Source organism: Panthera uncia, chromosome A2, assembly GCF_023721935.1.
Source record: "Panthera uncia isolate 11264 chromosome A2, Puncia_PCG_1.0, whole genome shotgun sequence".
Classification (NCBI taxonomy): Eukaryota; Metazoa; Chordata; class Mammalia; order Carnivora; family Felidae; genus Panthera; species Panthera uncia.
The window spans coordinates 19,409,894-19,423,188 of NC_064816.1; the positions used below are offsets into that span (position 1 = coordinate 19,409,894).

The following is a 13,295-nucleotide window of genomic DNA, read 5'->3' on the forward strand; positions in this document are numbered from 1 at the left end:
TTGTCTTCCTTTTGCCCGGCACTGTGACCTCACATGCATTTTCATTTTTCCCTCCTCAGCAGCCTCATCAGGCAGGAATGAGAAACCGAGGCTCAGGGAGGTTTGCTAACTTGCCCAGGGACACAGAGGCAGAAAGTACGAGAGGAGAAGGCATTGAGACTGTCAGAGTAAGAGCCTGTGTCCCAGGTGCAAAGGCAGGACCTACCTCCCACGTGTGGAACCTGGGCCTTGTCCTGCTCTCACCTACCCATCCCACCATGTCCTTGTCTGTCTCCCACTCTAGCGGGCAGGTCCTAGGGACCCAAGGGTAGGAGATGGCCTGCCAGGTGGTCAGCGGTAAGCAGGAAGCCTTGTTTATTTCAAGTTCAGCCATCCGATGGCAGCCAAGATCTGGGTCTCCTTTCCTGAGGAAGCCTTTTCCTTCTTTCTCCATCATTCCATCAGGATGGACTCTGGGGAAAGGTTACCTGCCCCAAATAGGTAGAGAGCCCAAGAGCCCTGAGCATCCCAGCTAGTGCCCTGCCCCCTGCCCTGTGCAGCCAAGTACCAACCTCTCCCAGCCCAAGCTTTGGGCCCTCCCTTCCCTACTTTTGCTACTGCTCTGCATCTGAAGGGGGACAGTAGAGGGGTCCTGGTGTGGCTCTGGAGCCAGGTGCCTCAGCCCTAGGTCTTCTCTCTCCCAGCCCTTGGGAAGGAGTGGAACACTCCCTACCCCCAGAGGGAAGACACATCAAGACAGGGTATGGGTCTTTGGGGAGAAGCAGACCTCAGGGCTGACTACACAGACACTTGATCCCAAGGTCGAGTAGCTGTGAGGAACACATTTGTCTTTCGAGTTTGACCTGATCTCTGATCTTGGCCCTCTCTACTGGTCCCCCAGGTGGCCAACCTCCTGCGGCTATTTCAGATTCCACAGATCAGCTATGCCTCCACCAGTGCCAAGCTGAGCGACAAGTCCCGCTATGACTACTTTGCCCGCACTGTGCCCCCCGACTTCTTCCAAGCCAAGGCCATGGCCGAGATTCTCCGCTTCTTCAACTGGACATATGTGTCCACTGTGGCATCCGAGGGTGACTATGGTGAGACAGGCATCGAAGCCTTTGAGCTGGAGGCCCGTGCCCGCAACATCTGTGTGGCCACCTCGGAGAAGGTGGGCCGTGCCATGAGCCGCGCAGCTTTCGAAGGCGTGGTGCGAGCCCTACTGCAGAAGCCCAGTGCCCGTGTGGCTGTCCTGTTCACCCGCTCCGAGGACGCACGCGAGCTCCTCGCGGCCACCCGGCGTCTCAACGCCAGCTTCACCTGGGTGGCCAGTGATGGCTGGGGTGCCCTGGAGAGCGTGGTGGCCGGCAGCGAGGGGGCCGCTGAGGGCGCCATCACTATCGAGCTGGCCTCCTATCCCATCAGCGACTTTGCCTCCTACTTCCAGAGCCTGGACCCTTGGAACAACAGCCGGAACCCCTGGTTCCGTGAGTTTTGGGAGCAGAGGTTTGGCTGTAGCTTCCGGCGGCGAGATTGTGCAGCCCACTCGCTGCGCTCCGTGCCCTTTGAGCAAGAGTCCAAGATCATGTTTGTGGTCAACGCAGTGTATGCCATGGCCCATGCACTGCACAACATGCACCGAGCCCTCTGCCCCAACACCACACACCTCTGCGATGCAATGCGGCCTGTCAATGGGCGCCGCCTCTACAAGGACTTCGTGCTCAATGTCAAGTTTGATGGTAATGGGGCTGGCTAGTGTCCAGCAGTTTTCTGGCCTTCAGCAGGCAAGAGGGATCGGGTCTTCAGGTTCCATTACCTGACTAAGAAAACGTAGCCTACAGCAAGTGAGGGAGTCACCCCGGGGTGGGGGAGGGCTGGGATGTGATCCAGGACAAGGATGGCTAGACAGAGGGGACTCCAACTGGAGCCAGGGCTGAGGTTTCACTTTCTGGCCTCGTCCTGCACTGAGGGTCTCTAGTTCCTATTTGAACCTTGCTCTCTCTCTCCCTCCTGCCTCTTTATCATGCGGAGAGTAGGGACTGGGGGCCCTCGAGCCCATTCTCAGGCAGCAAAACATCAGTGGGAGTCAGAATAAGGGTGGGTTGAGAGTGAGCATCAGGTGGCACTCTATTTTCTGGGAAAATTCTATTCCTCATCTTGATTTTTCTATTCAAGGTGGCCACAGTCTCTTCATACCAAAATTTATTTTAATAAACGTTCCAGCTTTACGAAAAATGAATGCCTCAGAATCATCACTGTGCTTCAGGAAGCATCACTGTAGGAGCAGTGGGAGGGAGGGAGTGGGGAGCAGTGCCAGGGCCCCCAAAGCCTACTGGCCCAGGGTTAAGATGAATAATAATTCCAATGAGATTTATATTCAGAGTTGTGGGAGAATCAGGGGAGGGGTTAGGATTGGACTCGGGTGCATGAGGTTGCCATCAGAGCAAGGCTCAATTCAGCCCACTGAGCTAGGTAGGATTTATTGGAGGGCTCGAGTTGGATTCTGAGGACTTTGAGGCTGGCTTGAAGGAGCAGGGGTTGCATGGAACCTGCAAGGGACTCCAGGCTGCATCATTCACCATATGGAGCCTTATGCACATCATCTGCTAGTATGAACCCCAACTTCTAACTGGGACCTGGGATGACAGGGGTCCTGCTTCCTCTTGAGCCTGGCTGGGAGATGTGAGGTTCCCGGGTGAGGGGAGATGGGGAAGAGAAGTGCCTTGTGAGCTGCGTGATGAGCGCATCTAAAGTTGGGGTTCAGCTAGCACTGATGTGAGTATTAGGACTAGAGGGGAGAGAGCTGACTTGTCATCAAGAGAATTAAGTGGGACCAGGACTGGACCTGAGGCTGAATTTAGGTGTGAGGGTGTCCGTGTTAAGTCTGGGGGGAGGGCTGCAGTGTGTGTTGTGATAAGGTTGGGGTCTAGGGTCTGGGGTCTGGGTTGGAAGTTACTGGAGACTAGGCATAAAGCTAGGTTTTGGGGAGTCATGGTTGGGCGTTGGTGTGGACATTAGGTCTGTGGAGATGCCTGGGCTTTGAGGTTGAGGTTTTATTTGGAGTTTAGAGTTGAGATTTGTTGTAGCCTCTCATTTAGAACAATGGCTGGGGTTAAGTCCAGCTTTAGTGTTGGGATGGGGCTCAGAAGGACAAGGAGTGGCCTCAGGTCGGGGTCTGGGTTCCATGTTAGGGTGAGGGTGGAGGTCACATCAAGACTACCCACCAATCCAACCTTCTCTTCCCTCCCCAATTCCAGCCCCCTTCCGCCCAGCTGACACACACAATGAAGTCCGCTTCGACCGCTTTGGTGATGGTATTGGTCGCTACAACATCTTCACCTACCTGCGGGCAGGCAGTGGGCGCTATCGCTACCAGAAGGTGGGCTACTGGGCCGAAGGCCTGACCCTGGACACCAGCCTCATCCCATGGGCCTCGCCCTTGGCCGGCCCCCTGCCCACGTCTCGCTGCAGTGAGCCCTGTCTCCAGAATGAGGTGAAGAGTGTGCAGCCAGGGGAGGTCTGCTGCTGGCTCTGCATCCCCTGCCAGCCTTACGAGTACCGGCTGGACGAGTTCACTTGTGCTGACTGTGGCCTGGGCTACTGGCCCAACGCCAGCCTGACTGGCTGCTTTGAGCTGCCCCAGGAGTACATCCGCTGGGGTGATGCTTGGGCCGTGGGACCAGTCACCATCGCCTGCCTAGGCGCCCTGGCCACCCTCTTCGTGCTGGGTGTCTTTGTGCGGCACAATGCCACCCCAGTGGTTAAGGCCTCAGGCCGAGAGCTCTGCTACATCCTGCTGGGCGGTGTCTTCCTCTGCTACTGCATGACCTTCATCTTCATTGCCAAGCCATCCACGGTTGTGTGCACCCTACGGCGCCTTGGTTTGGGCACCGCCTTCTCTGTCTGCTACTCAGCTCTGCTCACCAAGACCAACCGCATCGCGCGCATCTTCGGTGGGGCCCGGGAGGGAGCCCAGCGGCCACGCTTCATCAGTCCTGCCTCACAGGTGGCCATCTGCCTGGCGCTTATCTCGGGCCAGCTGCTCATTGTGGCTGCCTGGCTGGTGGTGGAGGCACCGGGCACCGGCAAGGAGACAGCCCCGGAGCGGCGGGAGGTGGTGACATTGCGCTGCAACCATCGAGATGCAAGCATGCTGGGCTCACTGGCCTACAACGTGCTCCTCATCGCGCTCTGCACGCTCTATGCCTTCAAAACCCGCAAGTGCCCCGAGAACTTCAATGAGGCCAAATTCATAGGCTTTACCATGTACACCACCTGCATCATCTGGCTGGCCTTCCTGCCCATCTTCTATGTCACCTCCAGTGACTACCGGGTGAGCCACCTGCCACAGAGTGGCAGTGGGGTTGGGGGTGGGTCCTGGACCTCTTGTTTCCTGGTGTCTCATTTACTCTTCTGATAACTCTGAGGCTCCAATAGGCTGAAAGCTCACCCAGCTTGCAGTGGCCCAGTTGGGACTGGATCCCAGGGGAAGGTGGGAAGGTTGAGTGGGGACTAAGACAATGGACAAGGAGGTGGAGGAGTTAGAGCTGAGATTTCAGGACTCAGATGTCACCCCCTAAGCTCGAGGAGAGGCATGGACTGAAATATGTCCAGATGGGCAGATGCTCTGCCCTGCTCCATGGAGGGGTTGGCTGCAGAAGGGGACACTTGGTTTCTGCTCTTGGGTAGCTCCTGGGCTAGTGGGTGGGTGACCAGGGGATCAACTAAAGAACTAAGTCAGGAAATGTTGTTGACTTGTTTAGGTCCTAGTGAGAGCACAGAAGAGGGAGGTGTGTGTGTGGTGTGTATGTGGTGTGTGTGTGTGTGTGTGTGTGTGTGTGTGTGGAGAGAGAGAGAGAGAGAGAGAGGGAATCATGGAGGGCTTCTTGGAAGAGGAGTCCTTGAACTGGGCTCTGCAAGACAGGCAGGTTTCAATAGGTTGGATGGAGAAGGTAGGGAAGGGCAGTCAATACAGAGGCCGATTGGAGCAGAGGGCGTGCATTGACCTCCCTTGTTGAGGAGGGGAGGCACAAATGGTGCAAGATAGGCAGAGGTGAGGGTGGAAAGTGGGAATGGGAATGGTGGGCTATCAGGCCACATGGCCTCAGAGGGTACCATGCTCTGATGCCTCTTGGAGCCTTGCAGTGTAGCACAGTGCCCCTGGAGTTGTGCAGCTCTGGGGTTGAGAGATGAAAGCAGGAAAGGCAGAGAAGCTGAAGCACAGAGCAGTAGGAGATCTAGGGGATAGGGTTGAGGGAGTTTTAAGCAGGTGGAAACTGTACCCCAGTTGGTGGCTTCCAAGCAAAGTTCCAACTGGCACTGAGTGTCTCATAGGTCTCCTCACCTTCTAGGGGGCCATGGCTGCTTTAAATGGGGGTGGTCAGGGAATGCCTCTCTGCAGAGGTGACAGATGAGCTGTCCTCTAGACAGTAAGAGGATCATCTTGTTGAATCCTCACGACTCTGGAGTAAACTCCGTGGCTCTCCCCATTTTACAGACGAAGAAACGGAGACTCAGGGAGGTTCAATCCCTTGCCTAAGGTCACTCAGCTTGGGAGTGTAGAGCAGGGTCTGAACTGACAATCTTAACAATTAAAGGAGCAGGAAAATCGAGACAAGAGCCCCTGCAAAGGCCCTTTCCCCCAGGACAGAGGTATGGTGGGCAGTGCTGGGGGCCAGGGCGGCTGGGTTTGGCTGTTGTTGCACCTGCTGGGCCACCTGCCTGGTTGGTGGAGGCCAGGGCTGGGGAGGGAATCTGCTCTGACTCAGCCTGCATTTGCATATGATTTGCATTTGCATGCCAATCATAGTTGGCTAAGGACTAACCTGGACACACACACACGCAGTATCCACACATGCACACATGCACACACACACACTCATGCACACACACATACCTGCACGCATATGCATGCAGATACACACTTATACACACACTGGCAGACACACTCCGATGCACACATACATTCCTGCAACCCTGCATGTTCACCCCCCTCAGCTGGAACTTTGATCTCCCTGGGAAGGTGGTTCACGGGCTGACACTGGGACTGTGCCCACCTCCCTAGAAATCCTTTGGGGCTTGGCAAATGGACCAAGACCCAGTGTTGGATGCTTACCATCTCCCCTACTCCCTACCCCTGCAGCCTGACAGGGGTCATGGGGCCAGACTCATCCTTGACTTTACCCATCCCAGGTGCAGACCACCACCATGTGCGTGTCGGTCAGCCTCAGCGGCTCTGTGGTGCTCGGCTGTCTCTTTGCGCCCAAGCTGCACATCATCCTTTTCCAGCCACAGAAGAACGTGGTTAGCCATCGTGCACCCACCAGCCGCTTCAGCAGCGCCGCCACCAGGGCCAGCTCCAGCCTCGGCCAAGGTCAGCATTCACCCTAAGCAGCCCGCTCTCTGCCTCAGCTCCTCAACATGGGGACCACTCCTTGGGTTGCTGGGATTCCTTGGCTGGAGGTGGAGAGATCCTTAGATGAGGCTGGATAGGAGAGGGAGGGGTGAAGGCGGGAAACTTCCCTCCACACTCCTGCTTGCCCTGCTGCCTGCCTCTGTGAAGGACCTGAGGGTTGGCCCCAATCTCTGACTTCCTTTCCTAGGGTCTGGCTCCCAGTTTGTCCCCACCGTTTGCAACGGCCGTGAGGTGGTAGATTCAACAACATCGTCGCTTTGAAGACCCCACATTCCTGCCCCCACACAGCTGCTCCCTGGAATCCGGTGCACCCCCACATCCAGGGCCAGGAGGAAGTCAGCTGGAGCATTGCAATAACCCCAACCCCATGCCCGCCCCCGCAGCCACTTACCTACCTACTTATTCCAACCCTTCAGAGTCAGAAGTCAGGGTCCTTGGCCCGGGAGCCTCTGCAGCAGCCACCAACTGTCCTCGCAGTGTGTCCCCTCCTTGCTAGGCCCAGGCAGGACTCAGAAGGGAGCAAGCCAGGGTCTACTCTGCCCTGGAACAGGATGGCCGAGGACCACCGGCCCCAATCCCCAATCAGCAAAGGTGCTTCCAGCCCCACCCTTCCCTCCTTCTAGGGCCTTTTTAATTTTTTACATAAGTTATTCTGGGATGGGGAGGGGGGTTATTGTGGGGGCCATCCCTCCCCGTGCATAGTAGTTTGTCCTGTGGTTTATTTTGTATTACCTGTAAATAAAGTGTCTTTATTTTAAAAAAAAATCACTCGTTGCCTTTGACCCAGGGAGACCCCTCATGCCCTCCACAGCCGCCCAACCTTCCTTTCCATAGTATTTGTTGACTCTGATCTGTGCCTGCTCTGTGCCGGATGCTAGGATCTGGCAGCCAGCAAGACAGACCCAGTCCTGCTTGGTTGGGGAGACAGAAGATGAAAAAGCCATCCTCTCTGAAAAGGATCCCCCGCAGAGCAGGGGGGATCTACTGGGACGAGAGCAGGGGGCTTCAAGGGACTCAGGCTCCTCTGACAGCGCAAGGGAGGACCCGGATGGTGTGGGCGGTAGGGCAGGAGGGGCGGCCGACTGTGACCCGTAACTGTGGGCTTTTCCACAGCTGGCCTGCCTGGCACTCGGAAGAGCTACTGGTTAGCACAAAGCCAGGCTGAGCCTTGGTATGGAGGGAACCAAGAGGAGACACAGCTGAACATTGCCTGTTCAGGTACCGTGTACAGAGCCAGAAAGCTGGTGTGGAGGGAGGAGATGAAGCAGGAAGGACAGAGCCTGGGCAGTTAGAGAGGTCATCTGCTGTCAGACTGTGAGAGGTGGAAGAAGGGGCCTCCTCCAGTCTCGGAGGAGCTCTCCCCCAACTGCCTGGGTCGTGGGGCCCGGGGCCCTAGGGCATCCTCCCACCCCCGCACTTGCCATCTGGGGCTCACCAGCAGAGGGCGCAGAGGCAGGGTTTCAGGCACAGCGCTCAGCCAGGCAACCGCTGCCCTCCTGTGGCGTAGGGGGGCAGTGGGCACAGAACTCAAACAGGAGCAGAACCTGGCACCTTCTGGGGTGCCCCGGCACTGCGGAGTCTCAGAGGGACAAGGTCTTGTGTTGGGAGATGGGCAGGCCAGGGACATTGGTTGTTTTTAAGTTAATTCATTTGCAGTTACAGGCTAGCAAGGCTGTGGAAATTTGTGTTAACAATTTTAAAAATATAAACAGAAAACAAAACAAAACAACAATTGCAGGAGTGGCTCTTCCTCTCCAGCCAATATCTGAAGTGTAGGAGTGCCACATAACATACAAATGCCTAGTTACATTTGAACGGCATATAAACAATGAATAAATTTTTAGTATAAGTATGTCCCATGCTATATTTGAGACATAATTATACTAAACATTCTGTTGTTTATCTGACATTCAAATTTAACTGGGCATCCTGTATTTTCATTTGCTAATTTTGGCAAGACTACTGGGGTGTCTCTTTTCAGGATCCCTGGTCTTGAATGACCCAGGCCTGGGTGCAGCCCCCAGTGGCTGAGCACCGGGGCACTGTATCCCATGGGACCTGTGGTGCTGATCTGTGCTTCCAGTGTGGCCTTTTCTGGATCTTCCTGCAAAACTGGACCCAGGAAGCATTTGCCCACCTTCCCAGCTTCTGGACAGGCCAAGATGTGCTCTGATGTTTTGCACCGGGGGGAGCAACCCTCCTTTCCATGGCTTCAGCTATTTACTTTAAAATGTAATAATAGGGGTGCCTGGGTGGCTCAGTCGGTTAAGCGTCCAACTTCGGCTCAGGTCATGATCTTGCGGTTCGTGAGTTCAAGCCCCGCGTTGGGCTCTGTGCTGACAGCTCAGAGCCTGAAGCCTGCTTCAGATTCTGTGTCTCCCTCTCTCTCTCTGACCCTCCCCCGTTCATGCCCTGTCTCTTTCTGTCTCAAAAATAAATAAACATTAAAAAAATTTTAATATAATAATAATAATAGTTTGTTAAAAGTAGTTATTAAAATGGCTCATAACTAAGGAGGTACAAGGAATATTCAGTGAAGAATCACCTTCTGTCCCTGTCACCCATCACCTGGGGGCAGAAGGTGGATGAAGAGTTCCTGAGGGCCAGTCCTCACATCTGCCCACACAGATCCTTCCACCACCACCTCTGCCTTGCCTTCTCCACGCCCACACTGTTGTGGGCAGAGAATCTGCTGGATTTCACTCCTCAACTCTCACATGTTGCTCGGACCAGGCCCTTCCAGCTGCCCCTGCCCCCGCCCTCCCCCTGGTCCTGACCGTCCTAGGCTTATGTCCCTGCTGTCCCTGCTCAGTACCACATCCATGTCCCACAAAGCCCTGGTGCCGGAACCAGGTGGGGGCCCAGGGGTCCCTGCTGGGCTGGCCCTGCTTATGTGAGACTTGGAGTCCTCCAAGGAGAGCCCTGCCCTTTCTGGGGCCTGACAGCTGAGATGCCAAACATTTGGGGTTCTCTCCAGCCATAGGGAATTGACTGTCCTTCAGTGTAACCAGCAGTCTGCTTTGCTTGGGCAGCTGTCCTGTGGCTTTGCCCACAGCTCCACCCTGCCCTTCTGCCACCCTTTCACCTGTCCCTTGCACTGGTCCTGGGCAAGCTACAGCAGCCTGTCTGGGTGGGCCTGACTCTCTCTCTCTCTCTCAAGCAGGAGTCCCTGTGGCATGGTCAAAGCCACTCTTTTCACGGCTCCCCCAGTCCTGTCATGGGATCAGGGAGAGAGGGCCCTTTCCAGAGGAGGCCCTTGAGATAGAAAGAATATTGAAATCCAAGAAGCTGGTGATGTATTGAGCAAAGGTGTTGGGGACAAAAAAAAAAAAAAAATAGAGCTGAGGGGAGGACACAGAGCTGGGGAAATGATTCAAGCTGTTCCACATCCCCTGGGTCCTGTGGGGAGACTTGCCCCATGGCTACATTCATACAGAGTTCTTTCTCCATTATCCCCACCCCACCCTGGCTGCTCTTGCCTCCTCCCTTGGGTTCCGGGGTCAGGAGAGGTAGAGGGGAAAGGAGGGGTCACTGAGGATCTCAAAACCCTCTGAAAATGTCCCCACCCCAACTTCCTGCAGGAAAGGAAAGGAGCCTGGCCTCCCCACCCATGGGCCAACAGGCCATTGAGCACTAAAGATGGGGTGTCCTCAGTCAGGGGGGGAGGGGCTAGATCTGGGAAAAACAGGGGAAGGAGGTGGGGGGCTAAAGGGAAGTGAAAAGCTGGAGGGTGCAAAGGGAGGGAGGAGAGAAATGGAGGAAACTGGGAGGAAGACAGTGGAGGGGGGAAGGGGGGTGGCGGGCAGCCAGAGGAGGGAGAAAGTAAAACATGGAAGCTTTAAACCCCAAGGGCTCTCATCAAGAAGGCAGGTTTGTTTATTTGTTTGTTTGTTTGTTTTTTAAAGAAAAATCACTTTATTCTTTCTGTGGAAACAATATACGCTCCCTATAAACAGTTTAAGCATTGTGGAAAAATTAAAAAAAAAAAAGTATTAGTTCCAGTTGCATGATTCAAATATAACCATCATTAACATTTCTGGTGCAGCATCCTAGACATATTTCCATGCATTTTTTACAGATAGAAGGAGGGATAGAAATACTTTCATAAAAATGGGATCATGCCATATGTCTATTTTCTTAGTGAGGATTTAATTTTACTTGATTCTAATTGAAGAAAATGAATCTGAAAGTAAAACTGAAGAAATTCTTGAACTTCACAGACATTTCTTCACCACACAAGATATGTTCCCCCTGAAAAATCACAGTAGGTTGAAGAAAAGAGAGAGTGACCTTTAGAGGTATACATTTGGCTAGTCTCAGGGAATCTGAGGTGAGTCTGACCTGTGGCCAACGTCACCCCATGAAGGAAAGGACAGTGGGCCCTCCACCACGTACACTGCACCTGTCCCAGGAATTGTTGTCTAAGTTGTCACTGTGCACTGTCGCACTGAGGCAGACGCCCACAGGTTCCAGGTGGCTCACATGGTGTTTGTATTTCAGCCATGCCACACCTGGCCCTCCCATCTCTGCATTCACGTTGGTTCTCATCCCTCAGGTATGGCGGCATGGAAGCCCTGGGATGCTGAGCTCCCTGTAATGAGTCCTTTCTCTGGGCAAAATAAACTGGGTGCTGGGACAGCCTCTTGGTCACAACATCTGAAACTCACTCTGGCGGTCTTTCAGCATCATTATGTTTTTATTAACCACATTTTCCTTATAGGCCATATTGACTGATCCCTTGTTGAGAAATTGAGAACATTAGCATTAGCTAGTAGTTTTACACTGTCCAGTTTTATCTCGTCTAAATTGTTTGGTAACAGTAATTTACTTAGTTATTTCATATTCATTGTTTATCCAAGGCATCCACAGGTTGCTGCCTTCCTCTTCCGCTTCCTCATTCCTGAGTTCAAACTTTTTTTTTTTTTAAGTTTATTTATTTATTTTGAGAGAGAGAGAGAGAGAGAGCACAAGCAGGGGAGGGACAGAGAAAGAGAGGGTGAGAGGGAGAGAGAGAGGATCCCAAGTGGGCTCTGAGCTGCCATTAAGGAGCCCCACACAGGGCTCTGTCTCACAACTGTGAGACCATGACCTGAGCAGAAATCAAGAGTCAGATGCTTAACCAACTGGGCCACCCAGGTGCCCCCTTGAGTTCCAACTTTTGATGTCACTTTTTTTTTTTTAATTTTTTTAAAATGTTTATTTTTGAGGGAGAGACAGAGTACAAGAGGGGGAGGGGCAGAGAGAGAGGGAGACACAGAATCTGAAGCAGGCCCCAGGCTCAGCACAGAGCCGGACTGGGGCTCAAACCCACCCACCACAAGATCAGGACCTGAGCCAAAGTCGGACACCCAACCGACTGAGCCACCCAGGTGCCCCTTGATGTCACTTTTAATTGTTGGAATTTTATTAAGTAGTTTTTCTTTTTCATGGAAGGCTTGTGGTCCCCATATTCTGACTTCTTTTATATTTGACAATGTCCTTTCCCCCCCATTTTCCATGAATGTTATTATGAAGATTTTGTCTTATTAGCTTATTTTACCAAATTTTAATGTAACTCATATATATTTTTTTAATGTTTTATTTATTTTTGAGAGAGGGAGAGAGCACGAGCAGAGGAGGGACAGAGAGAGAGGGGGAAGGACAGAGGATCCAAAGCAGGCTCTGTGCTGACAGCAGAGAGCCTGACTTGGGGCTCAAACCCACAAACTGTGAGATCATGACCTGAGCCGAAGTCAGACACTTAACCAACTGAGCTATCCAGGCGCCCCTTTAATGTAACTCATCTTAATTAAAACATCCCTTTGTCTCTAATGATTACTTCCCCTTTTTGCTATGACAATTTTTTTATCCTTTTAATTAAAATAATATACATTTATTGAGCATTTACTGTGCTCTGGACTGTGTGTGTATAGAAGTGTATAAGAGTACATATTGTACTTAGCTTGTTTCATTTAATCCAGTAGTCATGTTAGGTGCATTTTATTAATATACCCATTATACAGACATGAAATAAAAGTTTTATTGAAAAATGTATACAATTCATAGAGGTAGATCTCAATGCATTTTTTTCACAAAGTGAACACACCTTTAAACTATCACCCAGATTAGTGATGGAGATATTTTCCTCTTGACTTTGTACTTGAATAAAAATGAACTGGTTTTAGTATTTGGGGGGTCCGTGCTCTTTTTTTAAAAAGTTACAACTTCATATTATTTCATTTTTATATAGTTTAAATTTTAAAAGTGTTTGCTTTATAAGAAAATCGTGAGAGACAATACAGAGAGTTCCCACAGGCCCCACACCCAGATTCCTCTATTATTAGTTTACATTAGTAAATTAGTAACAAATAGTACATGTTACAATTAATGGGGAAACAGTGGTACCTTCTTATTAACTAAAAATTCATAGCTGATTCAGATTTCCTAGTTTCCCCCTAATACCCTTTTTCTGTTCCAGGATCCCACCCAGGATACCGCTTACGCGCTGTTGCAGGAAGCGGCCTGGGGCACGTGGCCGCTGGCTGCTGAGCCACAAGCTGGATCCGGGCCTCAGGGGCTCCTCGCCCCTCCCCTGTCTATGGAATGCGCGCAGCCGCCATCCGACTGCGGGAGCCATTTTCAAGCGGGAGGCCTGGAGAGAGCAACGTGGCGCTGAGAACTTCTGAACGGGGCTAAGGCCTCAGATCCTGCAGGGTCAAAGACAAGCCTGGACCAGCCTGTAAGTCGGCTTGCTTCTTAAACCCGCCACCTACCAGTCTGGAGCGCCCTGGCCCTTCCTTCCGTCTCTCCTTGCCCTCCGTGTCCTCGGCCACCAGTTTTCCACCCAACAGGCTCCTCTTTTTTTAATTAAAAACACACACACACACACACACACACACACACACACACACACACACACACA

At 52.5% G+C, this 13,295-nt stretch overlaps 1 protein-coding gene across 4 annotated transcripts in view; it reads left to right on the top strand.

The window, feature by feature from the left end:
• Positions 1 to 13,295, top strand: part of GRM2 (glutamate metabotropic receptor 2) — a 69,212-nt gene that overhangs the window by 6,595 nt on the left and 49,322 nt on the right. For 2 of the 4 annotated variants that reach the window (XM_049640571.1, XM_049640572.1), the window contains exons 2-5: positions 881 to 1,718; positions 3,237 to 4,312; positions 6,172 to 6,352; positions 12,852 to 13,112. In XM_049640571.1, the coding sequence (XP_049496528.1) occupies positions 881 to 1,718; positions 3,237 to 4,312; positions 6,172 to 6,352; positions 12,852 to 12,922 (2,166 nt within the window). In that variant the 3' untranslated portion in view covers positions 12,923 to 13,112. Of the gene's footprint in view, positions 1 to 880; positions 1,719 to 3,236; positions 4,313 to 5,476; positions 6,353 to 6,581; positions 7,294 to 12,851; positions 13,113 to 13,295 lie in introns of those variants that run through there. The other 2 variants (XM_049640570.1, XM_049640573.1) reach the window with 2 other exon arrangements.